The 19,322-nt window shown below is 41.0% G+C and overlaps 2 protein-coding genes across 5 annotated transcripts in view; both read left to right on the top strand.

Annotated features, from left to right (window-relative positions):
- Positions 1-10,992, top strand: part of LOC106097251 (zinc finger protein OZF) — a 126,940-nt gene extending 115,948 nt beyond the window's left edge. The window contains exons 3-4 of one of the 4 annotated variants that reach the window (XM_025900181.1): positions 8,041-8,445; positions 9,147-10,992. In XM_025900181.1, the coding sequence (XP_025755966.1) occupies positions 8,041-8,445; positions 9,147-10,030 (1,289 nt within the window). In that variant the 3' untranslated portion in view covers positions 10,031-10,992. Of the gene's footprint in view, positions 1-8,040; positions 9,114-9,146 lie in introns of those variants that run through there. The other 3 variants (XM_025900182.1, XM_025900183.1, XM_025900184.1) reach the window with 3 other exon arrangements.
- The window catches only part of LOC102079576 (zinc finger protein with KRAB and SCAN domains 8), a 43,016-nt gene that overhangs the window by 7,826 nt on the left and 15,868 nt on the right, over positions 1-19,322 (top strand). The gene's annotated exons all lie outside the window — the stretch shown is intronic.

The raw sequence follows: 19,322 nt of genomic DNA, 5'->3' as shown, positions 1-19,322 counted from the left end.
ATGTCTTTCTGAAAGTGCTGTAACTAAGTTTAAGAATATAATCCACCCACTGTTATCATCTTCAATGCCCTGTACCAACATAGACCAGAGCAGCTATCTGAACGCTACTCCAACAGAGGTCGATCATCTTGTTAATAATTTTACCTCCTCACTAGAGCAGGGCAATATGACCAAAAATATTTATCACGATATACATTTGAAAATTTGCGATAACGATATAACTGACGATATAATTGACACTAGACAAAATACTTTACAACTCCACAACTTTATTAGTGCAATAAAACCCATCAATGTATTTTCACTTAAACAAGCAGCTGTTTATAATGTGCATTAAAGTTATATAAAAATTTAACAGTTCAAATGCATATTCCTTGCTGACAGTTTAACCAAAAGGCATTTCCAGTGGAAATTGGCCGACATATCCTCAGCATAACCATGTATAATATCCACAAAACTTAAAAAGAGGTTATACACACACAATACGGTAATATTATGTTGAAGCACAGTAGTATCACTCCGCGAGGCTTAGGGATGGGTATCGAAACCCGGTTCTTGTTGAGAACCAGTTCCCACTGTTTCAATTCCTTGGAATTGTTTGCCATTTTTGCAAACAATTCCCTTATCGATTCCAGTCGCCACGAATGACGTCACCACGTTGCGGAGCGTCATTTACCTGGCAGGAAACACGGCGCCAAGCGGCTGAAACCCTCAAAAGTTTGGTTAAACTTTACGAGAACGGATGAAAACAGGACAACTTGCAATACGTACAAAGTAGATATTTTATTTAAGGGAGGAAACACTACGAATATGCAAAACCATTTGCTCACAAAACACGCAATGACCTTAAATGAATGTCATGTTTTGAATTCCGCTCCGGACTCGTGAATCTCAATCCAGCAGCAGCGGTAACGTTTGCACGTCCTCTCCCGTTAATGCGGCAGGTAAATAATCAACTAACAGTGCATATTATGTTAGCGCGATCTGCCTTATTACAAAACCTGCCATTACTGTGCATTTAGGTGACCATGATGAGAGAGACAGAGTCTGGCTGGCTCAGATGCTGGCAGGTTCTCGCTGCAGTCTACCGTTAGCGTCTCCTTTCAGGCCAGGATAGACGAATGTCACCGAGCAGTGACTAAGTTTGTGGTAAAAGGCTTGCACCCATTTGCCCCGATTTTCGGTAAGTGAATGTGTTTAATTGTAGGCAGGGACATTACTGGATATTCTTGTGTAATTGCTACAGAGTAATTTATGTTATACTTTGTTATTGCTAGAAGAATATTTATTTTATTATTTTACATTTACAATTTTTTTTCCTGGGGACCCTGTGACACCCCATTGAAGAGCCGTAGGCTGTGGATCTCTTAAGATCTCACTGTTGGGTTTGTAAGGCCATGTTACTCCTAAATTTCTATCTTGTTCAAAGAGATGATATAAAACAAAGTTCTAAGCTAATCGACCTTGGTGCTCTCCTTTTTAAAAAAAGAATCGATAAGAGAATCGATAAAGAATCGAATCGTTAAACAGAATCGAAAATGGAATCGGAATCGTGAAAATCTTATCAATACCCATCCCTAGCGAGGCTCCTGACTACGGTACCCGTAATGCTCCGACAATCCATCAAGCGGTGCGGGTTCGTAGCTTAGCAAAGTCGTACTGAAACATTTGACAGATTTTCGAGCGCCATGTACCACATAAAATCATTTCGAGGTCAGTAAACACAACCAGAATTCATCCATAAGGCACACGGGATTATACGGGGCACTGTCGATTTTCAGAAAAATCAAAGGATTGATTTTAAGTGTGCCATATTTTCCAAAAAACACGGTAATAACGACAGCCCGCTAGCATGCTCTACCAAAAATAGTGCTTTGTTGTGTATCTGACGGACGAAAGCTAAACCAGTTCCACACCACTGAAGTTGCAGCATTTTTACAAACCATTTCTGGTTCATCTGTTTCATTCAACGATTCACTTTCGCTCTTCTCATTCTCCGTCGTCGTCATGCTTTTTCCGCTATGTGCGTATGAAAACAAAGGCACTGTGCATGCGTGTTTTACCCATATTCTATCGCCATATTTCATTTTCTTATCGTTGCCCGACATTATACCGGTATTACCATGAACGGCATGATATGGCCCAGCCCAACTCCTCACTACGTACGACTCTGGATACTGTAGCTCCTGTGAAAACTAAGGCCTCAAATCAGAAGTACCTGACTCCGTGGTATAATTCTCAAACACGTAGCCTAAAGCACATAACTCGTAAGCTGGAGAGGAAATGGCGTGTCACAAATTTAGATCATCATTTAGCCTGGAGAAATAGTTTGTTGCTTTATAAGAAAGCCCTCCGCAAAGCCAGAACATCTTACTATTCGTCACTGATTGAAGAAAATAAGAACAACCCCAGGTTTCTCTTCAGCACTGTAGCCAGGCTGACAAACAGTCAGAGCTCTACTGAGCCAACCATCCCTTTAACGTTAACTAGTAATGACTTCATGAACTTCTTCACAAATAAAATTTTTATCATTAGAGAAAAAATGACCAATAATCATCCCACAGATGTAATATTATCTACAGCTACTTTTAGTACCATTGATGTTAAGTTAGACTCTTTTTCTCCAATTGATCTTTCTGAGTTAACTTCAGTAATTAATTCCTCCTAGAGCTGGGCGATAGAACGATAACGATATGTATTGCGAAATAACTTTTTCTCGATAGAAAAATGAAACTATTGCGATAGACCTCATCTCTCTCTCTTCCTCTCTTATAAAAAAAAATGAATAGCCAATACAAATTAAGTAGCGCAGAGCCGAACCAATCACAGCCGCAGCGTCACGTCACGTAACTTGTTACGTACAGCACAAGTGCCAAGCCGCACATGTGTATTTGTGTGGGAAGCAGCCAGCCGCCGGGTAATGGAGGAAATGAGTGTGCCGACTAGAGAAAACTCAACCGAGAGCTTGGGTGACCAGGTTACTGAAGAGAATAGATGACGGTTCCAATGCCGGAGAGATTGTCGAAAGGAAGGGCCATAGAAGTTCCGTAGTGTGAAGGTATTTCGGCTATTTGAAGTCTGAAAAAAACACTGAAAAAAAAGCACGCACTGTAAATTGTGCCGAAAGCATGTTCCCACAAAGTCTGGAAATACAACAAATCTTTTTTTTTAATCACCTGAAGCAGTGCCACCCACTAGAGCACGGTCAAGCTCTGACTGAAAGCGCTAATTCGTCATCGAAAACAACCAGGGGAATCCCTGCGAAGCAGCAACAGTCAATTGAGTCGGCTTTCTCCAGCGTCTTACCATATGACAAAAAAGCTAAGAGACATAGCGACATAATGAATGCCATAGCCAACTGTCTTGCTAAAGACATGCTACCTTTTGGAGAAGCTCACTGCGGTCGTGAGTTCTCAGAAAATGGCTCTTTGAGCACAAGAATGACAACATCATGGAGCGTAAGTTTGATAACATCATGGAGAAGCTCACGGCTCTCCAACGGGAGATTGAGAGACCAGTGTCGGACTGTTAGAACAGCTTTGAAATTCATATGAGTTGTTTGCACTAAAGTAAAAACCACCATTACTTCATGCGGATACCCCTTTGGCGCCAGCTGCGGTCTCAGGGGTGGAGCTGAACAACAACACCCTGATAACAGCTGTGTTTAGACTGTTCTTCCCATTCTATGCAAGGCCACCTGGGTTGGCTGGAAGACTGTTTACTTAGCCTGGCAGGGCGAAGGACACTGTCTCAGCTGAGCTCTGGACACACACACAGACATATATACACATGCAGACATACACTCATCCCCCCTCCCCCCTCCAAACACCTTCGACGCTTATTCCCTTCCGATGCTGACGGTGGATTAAGGAGACCAGCGCTTATGCTGCAGGCCCGGATGTACTGTCTACATCGGCTGTCTCTCACCCTTTACCCATCCCTGTTGCTTGTCATGTGTTTCTTTGGTGTATTAAGAGTTTTTTCATGTGCTATGTGCAGAGGTGTTTTTTTTTCTGTTCTCAAACTGATCTCCCTGTTGGAGCTCAGTCTGGGGGGAGTTATTTTTTTTTCTCTTTATCTTTCCTCATGTGGTGCATTTTCCATTGTTATACCTCTCTGACCTGTCTTCCCCATGTGATGTTTTTGTGTAATGTATTTATGGTTGGAGGGTAAGATGGCGCCGCCATTGCGTGCAATAGGTCGGCAGCCTTAACATGAAATTTCCCCTTGTGGGACTAATAAAGGTATATCAATCATATCAATCAATCAATCAATAAACACGGTCAAAAATGAAGGATTCAAGCAGCTAATTAAGGTAATGGATCCTCGTTACCAACTCCGTGGACATAAACATTTCTCTCAGACAGCGCTTCCAAAGCAATATTATATAAGTTAGTCAATTTTGTCTGTTCTTCTGTAAAACAAACTAAGATTTATTTTTAGAATTAATATTTTGTTTCTAAGTGGAACTGACAATTTAGTAGTCTGTTTTGTTTGTTCTATTTTCAAACTTAAATGCTTTAGCGGCTACCTTTTGTGTAGTTTGCAATATTTGCCTTTATTTATCTAAAACTGAAGTCTAATGTTCCTTAAGTACATCTGCCCTGTTGAACTTATTATGGGAAATAAATATTTAAATCAAAACAAGCTGCTGATTATTTTACTTGTGAGCAATGGCACATTTGAATCTTACAAATATAGTTATTTGGCTTATATCGTGATATATATCGTTATCGCCTGAAATGGAAAAAAAAAATATCGTGATATGAAAAAATCTTATATCGCCCAGCTCTACTTCCTCCAAACCATCAATGTGTCTTTTAGACCCCATTCCTACTAAACTGCTCAAAGAAGTCCTGCCATTAATTAATGCTTCAATCTTAAATATGATCAACCTATCTCTAATAATCGGCTATGTACCACAGGCCTTCAAGCTGGCTGTAGTTAAACCTTTACTTAAAAAGCATCTCTAGACCCAGCTGTCTTAGCTAATTATAGGCCAATCTCCAACCTTCCTTTCATATCAAACATCCTTGAAAGAGTAGTTGTCAAACAGCTAACAGATCATCTGCAGAGGAATGGCTTATTTGAAGAGTTTCAGTCAGGTTTCAGAGCTCATCACAGCACAGAAACAGCTTTAGTGAAGGTTACAAATGATCTTCTTATGGCCTCTGACAGTGGACTCATCTCTGTGCTTGTCCTGCTAGACCTCAGTGCAGCGTTCGATACTGTTGATCATAATATCCTATTAGAGCGATTAGAGCACGCTGTAGGTATTACAGGTACTGCACTGCAGTGGTTTGTATCATATCTATCTAATAGACTCCAATTTGTGCATGTAAATGGAGAGTCCTCTTCACACACTAAGGTCAATTATGGTGTTCCACAGGGTTCAGTGCTAGGACCAATTCTGTTTACATTATATATGCTTCCCCTAGGCAGCATCATTAGAAGACATAGCATACATTTTCACTGCTATGCTGATGACACCCAGCTCTATCTATCCATGAAGCCAGGTAACACACACCAATTAGTTAAACTGCAGGAATGTCTTAAAGACATAAAGACCTGGATGGCCGCTAACTTTCTGCTTCTTAATTCAGATCAAACTGAGGTTATTGTACTCGGCCCTGAAAATCTTAGAAATATGGTATCTAACCAGATTCTTACTCTGGATGGCATTACCTTGGTCTCCAGTAACACTGTGAGGAACCTCTACTTTCAAGATTAGGCTTCAAACTTTCCTTTTTGCTAAAGCATATAGTTAGGGCTGGACCAGGTGACCCTGAATCCTCCCTTAGTTGTGCTGCAATAGACGTAGGCTGCCGGGGATTCCCATGATGCATTGAGTTTTTCCCTTCCAGTCACCTTTCTCACTCACTATGTGTTAATAGACCTCTCTGCATTGAATCATATCTGTTATTAACCTCTGTCTCTCTTCCACAGCATGTCTTTATCCTGTTTTCCTTCTCTCACCCCAACCGGTTGCAGCAGATGGCCCCGCCCCTCCCTGAGCCTGGTTCTGTCAGAGGTTTCTTCCTGTTAAAAGGGAGTTTTTCCTTCCCACTGTCACCAAAGTGCTTGCTCATAGGGGGTCATATGATTGTTGGGTTTTTCTCTGTATCTACTGTACAATATAAAGCGCCTTGGGGCGACTGCTGTTGTGATTTGGCGCTATATAAATAAAATTGAATTGAATTGACACTGGAGTAAACTCTCGAGCATCTCACACTTCTGATAATCAGTTGTCTTCTTGATGTTTATTCAGCTGTGTAAAAACTATAACTTTAATCTCAGCCAAACCGATTTACTCAGGAACAAATGAAATACTGAAAAAAGCCAAACAACAAAATTTTTAAGTTATCTAAGTGACTTGTATATCATGTTTAACCTGAATAGTGAAAAACCGTGGCGGGTTTGAAAACGATTTGCCGGGAGTTTGCTGTTCTCACCGGCTCTAGTGAGCCTAGAACCCCAGCTAGCTATCGAGCTGGTGGGTAACAGACGTCTCCAAAAACATCTGAGCGGTTTTGAAAGTATGTGGTGTCTTGATAAACTGAGCAGATATTTGAGGTTTACACAGCTACTTTCTCGCCTGAAAATATGTTAAACGTTTATTTTGTGACCCAGAAAGAATAATAAGAGTAATATTAAAACTAACTAGCTGCCGCCATTGTTGACAACTGAGCAGGGCCGCGCTATGAATTCTGGGATAGGTTGGGCCTCGAAGGATACACCCGACCCATCCTTCAAATCTGGGGAAATGAAGGGCACGTTTATCGGAGTCTTCGAATTTGGACAGTCTTCGTCATGTCGCTGTAACGTAATCAGCCTACAAATGCGGGCAAAAGAGGATGCGGTTCCTGAATTTGGACACAGCTTAGATACCGGACACAGCTTCTTCTTCTTCGGGTTTTAACAGCAGCTGGCATCCTTGTACATGCAGTGCTGCCATCTTCTGTTTCAGTCCGTTATTACACTCTTAAATCCTACTACTTATTCCTGCGTCTTTTGGGATCTCACAAAGCTTCAAACGACGTGTCGACTATTAAATTACTTGTCGATGATTTTGATAGTTGACGTAATCGTCGACTATCAATCGTCAACTATCGTCGACGTGGCAGCCCTAGTATTAAAATACGCCAATACGTTGTTCTTACAGATTCTCCATGCAACACAGTGCACCAAAACTTTGAAGCCGTATGTCTTAATCCAGATGTTCTATGGGCAGCCCTTGTTAGCCTCCATGACCGCCATAGTGCTGGTCTACCAAGTCGTAAACAGGTCACTAAAAGGCAAGTTGATTAATACCCTCGGTACACTATAAAAAACAACCTAGGTTAGCTGAACGAAAGCGCCTATACTGCCAACAACCAATACATGTCATCGTCCCACAATGCATTGTGTGCGACAAAACATCGCCGCTCCCACGGCTCCAAAATAGTTTTAAACAACAAAGATTTAATGAAAAACAAAAAAAATTGTAGTTATTCTCAACTATGTTTTTATGTAGTGAAGATAATTTGTAACATATTTAGAGTAACTTGTCATAATAGTCAGGGTTCCTTCTAAGGAGTTAAAGAATGCAGCAAATGAAACAGAAACAATCAGCAGTTTCCACCAGATTTCTGTCAGTATCAGTGTAATCTACAGGAAATGTTACAAAATGATGATTTGGTTAAAAATGTCTGCTACCAGCTCGCTGATCACATGAAAACCTGCAGAAGCACTTTGGTTAACAGCAGCTCTTCTGAATGGAGCTGCTGATAGTTTCTAAGCTGCTTTTACTGCTCAGGGGACGAACTTTCATGTTCCAGAGCAACTGACATTAACTTCAACTATGGACCCGCCTCATCTGCAATAATTCAGCAGTCATGAATGCACAAATACAAAAGTCAGCCGTTACTTTTCTCTAACTCTGGGTATAATTGGCTCTGCTCACAACCTCTTGAGATTCTGAGGAGCAAAGCTGATTTTAAAAAATGAGTCCAACGTCTAACATCATCACTTTTCTTTTTCTCGTGTCCTTTTTTCCTCCAGATGGCCCACAGCAGCCTGTCTGTAAGGAGGAGGAGGTTCTCTCCGAGCTGCAGCTCTGTGACCAGGAGAGGAGCTCCAGTCTGGACCAGGAGGAACCAGAACCTCCACAGATTAAAGAGGAAGAGGAGGAACTCTGCAGCAGTCAGGAGGGAGAGCAGCTGGGACTGAAGGAGGAGCCTGATACCTTTATGGTGACTGCTGCTGAGGAAGGAGAGCACAGTGAACCAGAAGCAAACACTGACCAGCTCCCCTCTCACAGCTCTGATATTTTTACATTTATTCAGTCCAAATCTAAAGAAATATTTGAAGTTATTAATAATTCTATCCAGTACGAGGAAGAGAACGACCATCAGCACAGACTCATGGATATCAGCTGGAAGCCCAAAATACAGCTTCACATTACAGGTATGTAAAAGTCTGAATGAAGTCACACATGAATGGGACTCATGGAGGATCCTGATCACAGCTCTGCGGGACATTTATGATTGTGAGGGCTTTTTGGAGATGTGAGCTAACAAAGAGCAAACAGAAGACAGGACTGCACTGTGTGGATCTAAGTTATGAATCTGAATCATGATCAACATGTTTGAAGGAGGTCAGGAGAGAGGTCTAACAGTCGGCGTCTGCAGCCTTCTGTTGAACACGGTGGAGGTGCTGTTATGGTTTGCGCTGCATTTCAGCCAGTGTTGTTGGAGCTCATATTAAAACTGAAGGAATTATAAATGCAGAAAAGTACATGCAAATTTTATCCACCGTACAATATCACCTTGAGACTGGAAATGGCTTCATTTCCAGCATGAGCATGATCACAAACACTCTGATAATGTATCAAAACGTCATCTTTGTTAATGTTATTACTGTTAGAAAGTTCGTTTGTCATGTCATACTGATCATTTATTGATTCAGTGTATGTTTATTGCCTGCAGCTTTTCTACCTTGCCATTTTACCTCTCTCTTCCTTTACTGCTGCACGTCTGCTGATGTTCCTCTGTTGATGAGCTTATTTCTGGAGTGGCAGCCTTTGTGGATGACACTTATTTTCTTTGTAAAAGTCTTATTTTGACAATGTATTTTCTCAGGCATGTTTTTCTATTATCACATCACAGAGGGAGAGCAGCTTGGACTGAAGGAGGAGACTGATACCTTTATGGTGACTGCTGCTGAGGAAGGAGACCACCATGACCCAGAAGCAAACACTGACCAGCTTCTTTCCCACAGCTGTCCTATAAATGAGAGCCAAAATCATGAAGGAAGCTGGAATTTAGATTCAGGGACAAATAGTAACTCAGAGAATCTGTGTAACTCTGACACAGGAAAAAAGTATTTAACATGTGATTTTTGTGGAAAATCCTTTAATGAAATGTACAAAATGAATCGACATCTGACAATACACACAGGTAAGAAGCCATATTCTTGTGAAACATGTGGGAAAAGTTTCACAGTGAAGGGTAATCTGACTGTGCACATGAGAACGCACACAGGTGAGAAGCCTTATTCTTGTGAAACGTGTGGGAAAAGTTTTTATTTGTCATCATCACTTAAAGACCATAAGACTGCCCACACAGGTGAGAAACCATATTCTTGTAAAACATGTGGGAAAAGTTTCAGACACAGGGGTAATTTAAATATGCACAAGAGAGCACACACAGGTGAGAATCCGTATCATTGTAAAATATGCAGCAAGATGTTCAGACGTAGAAGAAGTTTATCGGCGCACATAAGAATGCACACAGGTGAGAAGCCGTATTCTTGTGAAACTTGTGGAAAAAGTTTTTATTTTTCATATTCACTTAAAAGACATATGACTGCCCATACAGGTGAGAAGTTGTATTCTTGTAAAACATGTGGGAAAAGTTTAACACAGAAGGGTAGTTTGACCATACACATGAGACTGCACACAGGTGAGAGACCGTATCATTGTAAAAGATGCAGGAAAAAATTTATAAGTAGTGGTCGTTTATCGGCACACGTGAAAAGAGCACACAAGTGAGAAACCGTATCATTGCAAAAGCTGCTGGAAAATGTTCCCATACAGAAGTCATCTGTTTGGACACACGAGTACTCACTTCGTTGACAAAGCATATGTTTGAGAAGTCGTAATCTTGAAGCATTTAGAGAGAACAACATCTGAGAAGCCAAGCATGACAGAAGAGCTAAGGATTTATACATGTTCACAGGAGAGCTGTTCAGAGAATATTTATCTATAGGCTGGTTGAAACTCAATTTGAATATCAAGTTTTATATTTGCTGTCTATTCATGGATAACTGATGGCTTTTGCTGATTTGGAGTTGGTGTCTTGTGATGTAAAACTGCATCTGAGCTATTTGTTTTTTTTAATAAATAGAAAATGTTGAAGGTTTTTTTATTTTGTTTTTTACATTTTGTAGCTATTCAGTTTATTTGGTTCATATCGCTTTTGGTTATTTAGTTCATTTCAACTGACTTTGTTTTGTTTTTGTTTGTTTTTTACTTTTCAGTTTTGTAAGAATGTAGACGTTGTTATGCGATCATCAGGTTTTACCAGTACCAGCATTGGGGAGGGTCTTTGTCTTGTTGTGTTTTATCTGCATAGCAGTAACTAATGAAAGAATATTTTGACAGTAATAAAGTAGAACATTTGTGTACCCTTGGACTCCTCCAGCCTGCAGCAAAGACCTCGTTCCTGTAGCTGCACATATGTTTCTCTGCTTGAGAGCACAGTGTGAGGCAAAGATGTTTTTCCTGCATCATGGGGACCTGCCAGAGCTGAGGAAGGCTGGTTTGAGCTCAACTTTCATTCAGCACCGCTTTAAAAGATCAAAGAGGGTTTTAAGCAGAGTAGAATAAGATGGAATAGGGATAAGTGATAAGGGTTTACTTCAATTGTATCCTTTATAACTGTTGAATAGATTTTTATATATTATTGCTGTTAGCCTTCTGCCTGCATTAAATAAATTGAATCTATGATTATATTAAAGCCCACCTGTCCTCACTTCATTTCATTCAGTAGTTTCTTTCAGTAGTCTTTCAAGGTCACTGCCATCAGGTCTAATATTTCTCCATCATCTTCCCAGTATCACACTGACACGTTGCTTACCTCTGACACCTGGTCCTCTTTTACTCCTGTCACCTTGCAGGACATCAGTGCTCTACTCGGTCGAATGAAACTGACTACAAGCCACCTTGATGTACTTCCTCCATCATTTTTCATTAGTGTGTTTGACTCTATTGGCCCCTGTATTCTGGAAATAATTAATATTTCTCTTTATACTGGCTCAGTTCCCAGCTATTTTAAACAAGCTATTGTTGAACCAATATTAAAGAAACCAAATTTGGACCCATCTCTTCCAAGCAGTTACAGGCCAATATCAAAATTACCATTGATGTCAAAGATCTTAGAAAAAACAGTTGCAGAACAACTTAACAACTTTTTGGAGAAGAACAATGTTCTGGACATTTTCCAGTCTGGTTTCCGCAAATTGCACTCCACTGAAACTGCTTTGCTTAAAGTATCTAGTGACATTTTGATGGCAGCAGACTCTGGAGAGTACACCGTTCTGGTTCTGTTGGATCTCAGCTCTGCTTTTGATACTGTTGATCACAGCATCATGATAAATAGTGTTATGATTTTATGTTGTCAGTGTTTTGTTTTATGTCATGTTTAAGGGTTTTGTTCTCGGTTGTATCTCATGTTTAGTTTAGTTCAGGGTCCATGTGTCATTCTGTCTCTCAGTGTCAGGTCTGCGTCTTGGTGTAGTGTTCTCGTTTCCTGTTTTATTGTGAAGGTCTGCGTCTCATGTGAGTGTGTTCAGTTTTACCTCTTGTCTCGTCTCGTTAATGGCTCCCAGCTGTGTCCCCCACCTGTGTGTAATCTCCCTGTGTTTCCCTGTGTGTATTTAAGTCGCGTCCTCTGTCTTTGTAGTGGGCCGGTCTGTCTGTGTATCCACCATGTCTCGTCCGTGTGTTTCCCTGCTGCCCAACCGTCATCTGTTTTCTGCTCGCTGTCATTCGTGTTCAGGTTTGTGTTTCTGTTCAGGGTCAGTAGTGTAGTTTTCCCAGTATAGTTTAGTTCTCCGTTCACCATTTTGACCATCTCTTTTGTTGTGTTTGCCAGCCATTTTTAGCCAACCTGGTTGTCCATTTTAAGATAAAGCCTCTTCTCATCCCACAAACTGGTATTCATCTTCTTTTATGTTGCGGCTATGAGCCGGGTCGTAACAATAGGCTGAAGGACTTGTTCGGGATTACTGGTGTTGTTTTAAAATGGTTTATGTCGTATCTGTCTGAGAGATCCTTTACTGTCTGTATCAATCATGTGTTGTCTGAAACGTCAGTTCTGCCTTCTGGGGTACCTCAAGGATCTGTTTTAGGTCCTATTCTCTTTTTGCTGTATATACTCCCTCTAGGCCAAATGATCAAACGTTACAGTAATATTTCTTATCATCTCTATGCTGATGACATTCAGTTATACTGTTCTTTCAAAGCTTCTGAGTTTTACAAATTGTCTTGTTTAAATAATTGTCTGTCAGAAATCAAACAATGGTTAAATGACAATTTCCTTCAGTTAAATGCAGATAAAACAGAAACCTTGATTATTGCACCTGATCACATGCTCTCAGAAATTCAGCAGCATATCAATTTTTTAGACCCTTCATTTCAGTCGAGTCTCAGAAACTTAGGTGTTATATTTGACAGTTCAATGTCTCTTGAGAAACACTCTAAACAACTTGTCCGGAACTGTTTTTATCATTTAAGAAACATTTCTAAACTCAGACTACTGGTGTCAAAGACAGAACTTGAGATGATTATTCATGCTTATCTCTTCTCGTTTGGATTATTGTAACGGTCTTTTTACGTGTCTCAACAAATCAGCTCTGGATCGCCTTCAGTCTGTACAGAATGCAGCGGCAAGACTTTTAACTGGTACAAACAAGAGGTCTCACATTACTCCAGTTTTGGCTTCTCTTTGGTTGCCAGTAAATTTTAGGGTTCATTTTAAAATTTTAGTTGTAACTTTTAGAGCTCTGCACGGTGAAGCTCCCCAGTATATCTCTGACCTGTTGAAACCTCATGCTTCATCCCGAGCACTTAGGTCTTCAGGTCAGAGGCTACTGGTGGTCCCACGTACTAGGTTTAAAACACGTGGGAATCGGGCTTTTCAGGCACTGGCACCTAGGTTGTGGAACTCCCTGCCGTTGTCTTTACGCTGTCTAGACTCTACTGACTCCTTTAAAAAGCAGCTGAAGACAGTTTTATACAAACGGGCTTTTAATTAATTTTAACTTGTGTGTCTGATCTTATTGTGAAGCACTTTGTGATTTTTATCTGTGAAATGTGCTATATAAATAAATTTTACTTACTTACTTACTTTTTCCTGAGTGATGTAAAATTAAGATTGTGTGTTAGAGAAACAGTTTTCCCCTTTACCTCCATCATTTTGGTTTGTACACACCTGAACTTTGTTGAAAACTGTTACACAGGGGTCTATGTCTGTTCCTGAGACTCCTTCCACCTGAATGCTGTCATTATAAAGCCGCTTGAACTCGGTCCTTAAGATGTTTCAGATTAAATATCTGGCACTATGGCTCCATGAATATGGACTGATTCTTATATAGCGCTTTTCTACTCTCCTGGAGTACTCAAAGCGCTGTATACAACATGCATCATACACCCATTCGCACCCACACAATATGTCTGTGAAGGTTCTCAGTCATCCAGGTCATCGTAGTCAAAGGAGTTTGCAAAGAAAAGCGTCTGGACTTCTTTAAGTTGCTTGAAGACGTTTATCAGAGAAACTCAGGAGAGTCTTCTCCAAGCACGACATCCCAGTGTACTTCAGACCCGGCAACACACTCAGACAGAAACTGGTTCACCCGAAAGACAAAACCCCAAAACACAGACTTAACAACGTGACAATCTTTTGGAAGCCCAGTGGTGCAGCCCACTGTCGTTTGTCAGTTGTCCTGCAGATGGTCCCTGCTTCTCACTGGTCCTGTTGAAGTGTTCTTTCCCAGTCATGGTCTGCATCTGCACTTCAGTCTCTTCTTCCATATCCCTCATGTCACGGTCTCTGCAATTTAAAAATGAAAGCTTCCACGGAAAACCTATGCCCTATGTCAGCTTAGCACAATTAGACATGCACAATGAAGTTGTGCATTGTCTCTTAAAAATTCCCAGGGATTCTCCCCTGGAGTAGTTTCACTCCAGGCCCTGTCTTAAGAAAAGGTAAAACATTAGCCAGCGGTGTGTCCTGCTGCAAATCATGTGATTGGATCATATGATTAACCCTCTGCTGTGGAAAAATAGATGTTAGCGCAGCGCATCTGTATGCACACTTTCTCACAGTGACCTCTGCACTGTAAACAATACAAGGTCATGAATAACACACCGCTGGTAAATTCAAAGACACAGAAAGTGGCGATTAAAGGTTAAGTCTGCATGCCCCAAAAGCCCATGCAACCTGTTGCTGTCACCTTTCTGCTCCTGTAAAAGAAACATACATACATCCACCCTTTTGTCAGGTCAAGGTGGAGGTGCAATCTTGCATACTGGTGTCAAGTCAGCCAAAGCTTTTGTCAGTCCAGTCAGTCCCCATTTTTATTTGCTGACAGTAGAACCTCGTGACGCAATAAGTTTCTACTGCCAGCAATGACGTCATTTCAAAAAAGAAAAAAGAATTTAGACTGGTTGCTGAATCCTTTTTGACAGGGACTTGTTTTCTGATTGTCCCAAATAAGTGGCTTTCTCCCGAGCCCATTTTAATTTTTTAACCATGTAAAGCACTTTGTGCTACAGTTTGTATGAAAAGTGCTTTATAAATAAAGATTGATTGATTGATTGATTGATTGAAGGTGATGGGTGGGGGAGGGGTGTCAGGCATCTCACAGGAGGCAACAGCACCATGTGAAGAGAGAGGCTGGCACAGTGGTGTGGTTCTGGATTCCAGGCTGACTACAGGTGAGGTTGTGGGGGTGTGAGCAGACACTGTGGTGTCAAATCTATTGAAAAACAGATTCAACTCGTTAGCTCTGTTCTCAGCTCCCCTGCTGTTGGTTGGCCTGAATCCAGTGATGGTCTTCATGCCCCTCCACACCTCTCTCATGCTGTTCTGCTGGAGTTTCCACTCCAGCTTCCCCCTGTAATTGTCCTTAGCCTCTCTACACAGCCCTGTAGTTCCACTAAGGCCTCCTCTGACCACCTCCTAACGCTCCTTGTGGTCACAGGTTCCCTCCTCACAATTGGTACATAGCGGGGGGTGAGGTGAATCAGGTTATGATCTGATCTTCCAAGTGGGGAGAGGGAGGAGGAGCTCTATGCATCCTTGACATTAGCATACAGTAGGTCTAAAATTTTCTCTCCCCTGGTGGGACAGTCCACATATTGTTTGAATGTTTGTAGTGTATTGTCCAGTGATACATGGTTAAAGTCACCCGAGATCACAATAAAGGCACCTATTCATACAAAGTATTTCCTGTTTTCTAAGTATGTTTTGAACCAGTTAAGTACAGTTCCTGAAAGACCTGCCCAGTTCTCCAGTTGTTTGAGTAATATGTTGTGGTCAACTGTATCAAATGCTGCACTGAGATCCAGTAAAACTAAGACTGACATTTTTCCACTGTCTGTGTTCAGACACATGTCATTAAACACTTTGGTCAGAGCGGTTTCAGTGCTGTGGTTCTGTCTAAAACCTGACTGGAAGGCATGTGGCTGTAAGATTCCACAGGACTATTTGTTTATGCTGCTGTGACATGTAGCACATACACACATGAAGTGGACAGGCTTATTCATACATATACCACACACATGGGAGGCTGACTGGCCCGTCGTTGGTCAAGACTGAGAACACAATGAAAATCAGATGATTCTTATTCATGGCAGGCTGATCATTGCATCCAATTCAAATGTTCCTCTACTCTGGAAAGGTTTCTGAAGAAAACAATACTAATGAAGAAAGGCATAAAAAACATTTATTTATTTTTTGTTTTTGTGTTACAGATGGTCAGAATCCCCTTTCCTGTAGTAAAGACTTCCTCCCATACCTGCAGAGGCAACTGTTTGTTTAATAGTTTCTTTATTTTTTCTTTATTTTGACATATTTTGTGCATCATTTTAATACTGATGCTGTGCATTGGGGTTTTGTTAAAATCTAAACATGATTTGGCAACTTTAGAATCCAAAGACGGGTAAAGGGCCACCATGTGCTCGGGAGATTTTGGGTTGCTTTTTTTACACAGCGGCACAGGAGTGCAGTTTCTTCACTTGTCTGTGTCAAAGATTTTCAAAAAGCAGATGCTGATTAAAAATCCTCACAGGCTGTTTTTGGTCCTTCGTACTCCCTCAGCCTGTTCCTGGACCCACTTAGAGGTGTTTGGAGGCCTCTGCTCACTTAGCCAAGGAGCACAAATGAGGTCACAGCCTGAAGTAAAGATGCTTTGTCTCCTTCATGGGGACCAACCACAGCTGACAACAGCTGCCTCATTCACCTCATTCACAATGAATCATTCAACAATTTTTGTTTCAAACAAACAACTTTCACTTCAAACTATTTGTAACTTTTGTCACTAGGCTGCTTCATTAGTTTGCTGCACTTCTTCAAAAAAGCAACAAGTTAAGCAGAACTTGAACGTGGCCAGACATGGGAAAGAAAGTTCAGTCTTATAAAAAAAATGTGGTTGGGTCTCATGCCCCAGTCCTGGGTTTCGGCACCACTGTAAAAGATGCACAACAGACCCGACCACATGATCGCACTTTTTAGTACACTCCTTTATTGCAACTGTCGACTTACACATGCGGCTGCAGCTTTTCAGCAGATGCTTAACATGCACAACTAATGTTTAACATTAGTTGCGCATGGTTTTTCTGCCAGGTAACTTGTGCCCCACCTGTCAGAACCCCACCAGTGGCGCATGCCACACACTTTGAGAATTACTGCTTTAAGCTCATCTATTATCCAGCCATGTTTCAAGATCCAAGGTGGTTACAAGTGTGGGATAAGAGAACTAAGGATAGATTAGAATAGTTTACTTTATTTTTTTCTGAATGCATTTATAACTGCTGCAATAAAACATAAAACCACTTCTTTAAAATGGCAGTAGTCTCTCCTAAGTTATGTAAAGCACAACTTTTGTGGCTAAGTCAGATCCTTAGTTGAAGCTTCTAAACAGTTTCATCTAAATTGCACATAACTAAGTACTAAGAGCATAAATTAACATTTTAGTATTAAATGCATAAATATGTATTTAAAATCAGTGGGTTTTGAATTTCAGCTGTGTGAATTTGCTTTTTCATTTCTTTGTGTCTGAACGTTCCTACAGTTGGTTTGTGGTTGATGTGGATTTGCTGCTCATGTGAATCCTCCCACAGTGTTTCATTAGCAGCTGTAACCACAGTGACTCTGATAAAACAGGAATTAGCAGAATCCATCTGATATGAAGCTGTGCTCTGAATACCACTTCCCTCCTCTTTGAAGAGTAGTCAGATATCTGTGTTCAGGTTTTTGTACAGCCTCTTCTACACTTTGTATCACTGTGTTTGTAGAGCACAGTAGTAGAGAGCTGTGTCTGCCAGGGTTAGGGCTGTTATGGTCAGATTAGTTGATCGATCTGATGTTTCTGATCCATAACGATTATCAGGAATATATTGAGCTGTCTGCTGTTTCCCTCCTTTCCATAGTATAAACTGAGGAGCTTGAAGGTCAGAATGTTGTCTGTACCAATGAAGTTTTGGATGTGTATAACTTGTCTCATAGTTACATGTGAGTGTGACAGATTCTCCTTCTGTTTCAGTGACTTCAGTTTGTTGAGGAGTGATTGAGTCTCCAGCTGTTAGTCCTGGAAAAAGAAAGAAGAAAAGTAGTGAAATGCAGTCTGTATATCTGCTTAATGCAGCAGCTTCAACTAAACTTTAATCCCTGTTCTTAAACTCACCTATAATGTGAGATAGAAGCAAAAAGAGGTGCAGCAACATGTCTTTGGAGTTATTAAAGCCAGACAGACAGCACATGAACAATGTTCTTCCACTGCAGCACAATGACCAACAAATAATGTCATTGGATGAGCTCATGATCAGTGGGTGGGGTCAGTTTAATAGCTAAGCCAATCAAATAGTTTTGTGCTTCCATGCAGCTCTGTCTCTGTCTCTGATCTTTACTGCTTCATTTCTCTGTTGTCTTTGTCATCAGTCCAATGACACAAGAATCAGTGGTTTAACAGTGTGTGGCTCCCTCTAGTGGATGTTGTGGAGGATTCTGTTGTCTTCACTCCAAAGGTTTTTGTACAGAGTTTTGGTGTTTCCTGTCACTGTGGGCCTCACAGCACAGTAGTACACAGCAGAGTCTGTCACTGCAGCAGAGGAGATCTCCAGATAAAACTCGCTTTTGTCTTGATCTTTTCTAAACTTCAGCTTTTCTGTTTGCTCTGAATATTCATTGATGAGAAACTGTGGAGGTAAACTTGACTTTTGTTTGTACCAGAAGAAGTAACTGACAGAGCCTGAATAGTTGCAGGAGAGAGTCACAGTGTCTCCTTCCAAACTCATCACTGCATCTTTAGATGGTGTCAGTAAATCCTCAGAGGATCCTGAAAACAACAAAGACATATTTCACCAGGATGTTTCTGTATCTTTAAACTTAGTTTAGTTTATAAAAAGTGAATCAATTCTAACAACATCCAAATCTTTTCATGTCTATCATCTCCTTTTACATCTCACTCCATCTTTTGATGACTCACCAGTCTGAAAGGAGACCATCATCATCCAAATGAAAAGCAGGAACATGATTTTCTCTTGGACTGAATGAACAATAGAGAGAACACAGCAGCTCTTCAGCTCCTAAATGAAGCCTTTCATATTCACTGGTGTAGCTCCTCCTTTTGCTGAGCTCTGTTTCCTGTCACTGTTTCCTCATATCTGCAGAGCGCAGAGTCCAACACCCACCAGGAACAAATTCGCTTTATTGCCAGCTATGTGGATCAAGCTCTTGGAATGGTTGCAGAAGGATCAAATGGTTTAATAACAGACCACACACCCCATACTCCCAGAGCACCTCCCACAGAACACTTTGAGACACAGTTGAATACCTTCTCCAAATCCACAAAACACACGAAAACTCGTTGGGCAAACTCAAATGCAGCCTCAGTTATCCTTGAGAGGGTAAAGAGCTGATCCAATAATCCAGTGATGAAAACGGCATTGTTCCTCCCGTATCCGAGGTTCAACTAATGGAAAGACTCTACTTTCCACCACCCCAGTCTGCCAATCCAGACCAGGGTGGTGCTGATCCTGAACAACATGCAACATTGTAGAG

Source organism: Oreochromis niloticus, linkage group LG18 (genome assembly GCF_001858045.2).
Source record: "Oreochromis niloticus isolate F11D_XX linkage group LG18, O_niloticus_UMD_NMBU, whole genome shotgun sequence".
Taxonomy (NCBI): domain Eukaryota; kingdom Metazoa; phylum Chordata; class Actinopteri; order Cichliformes; family Cichlidae; genus Oreochromis; species Oreochromis niloticus.
This window is presented reverse-complemented; position numbering and strand designations above follow the sequence as displayed.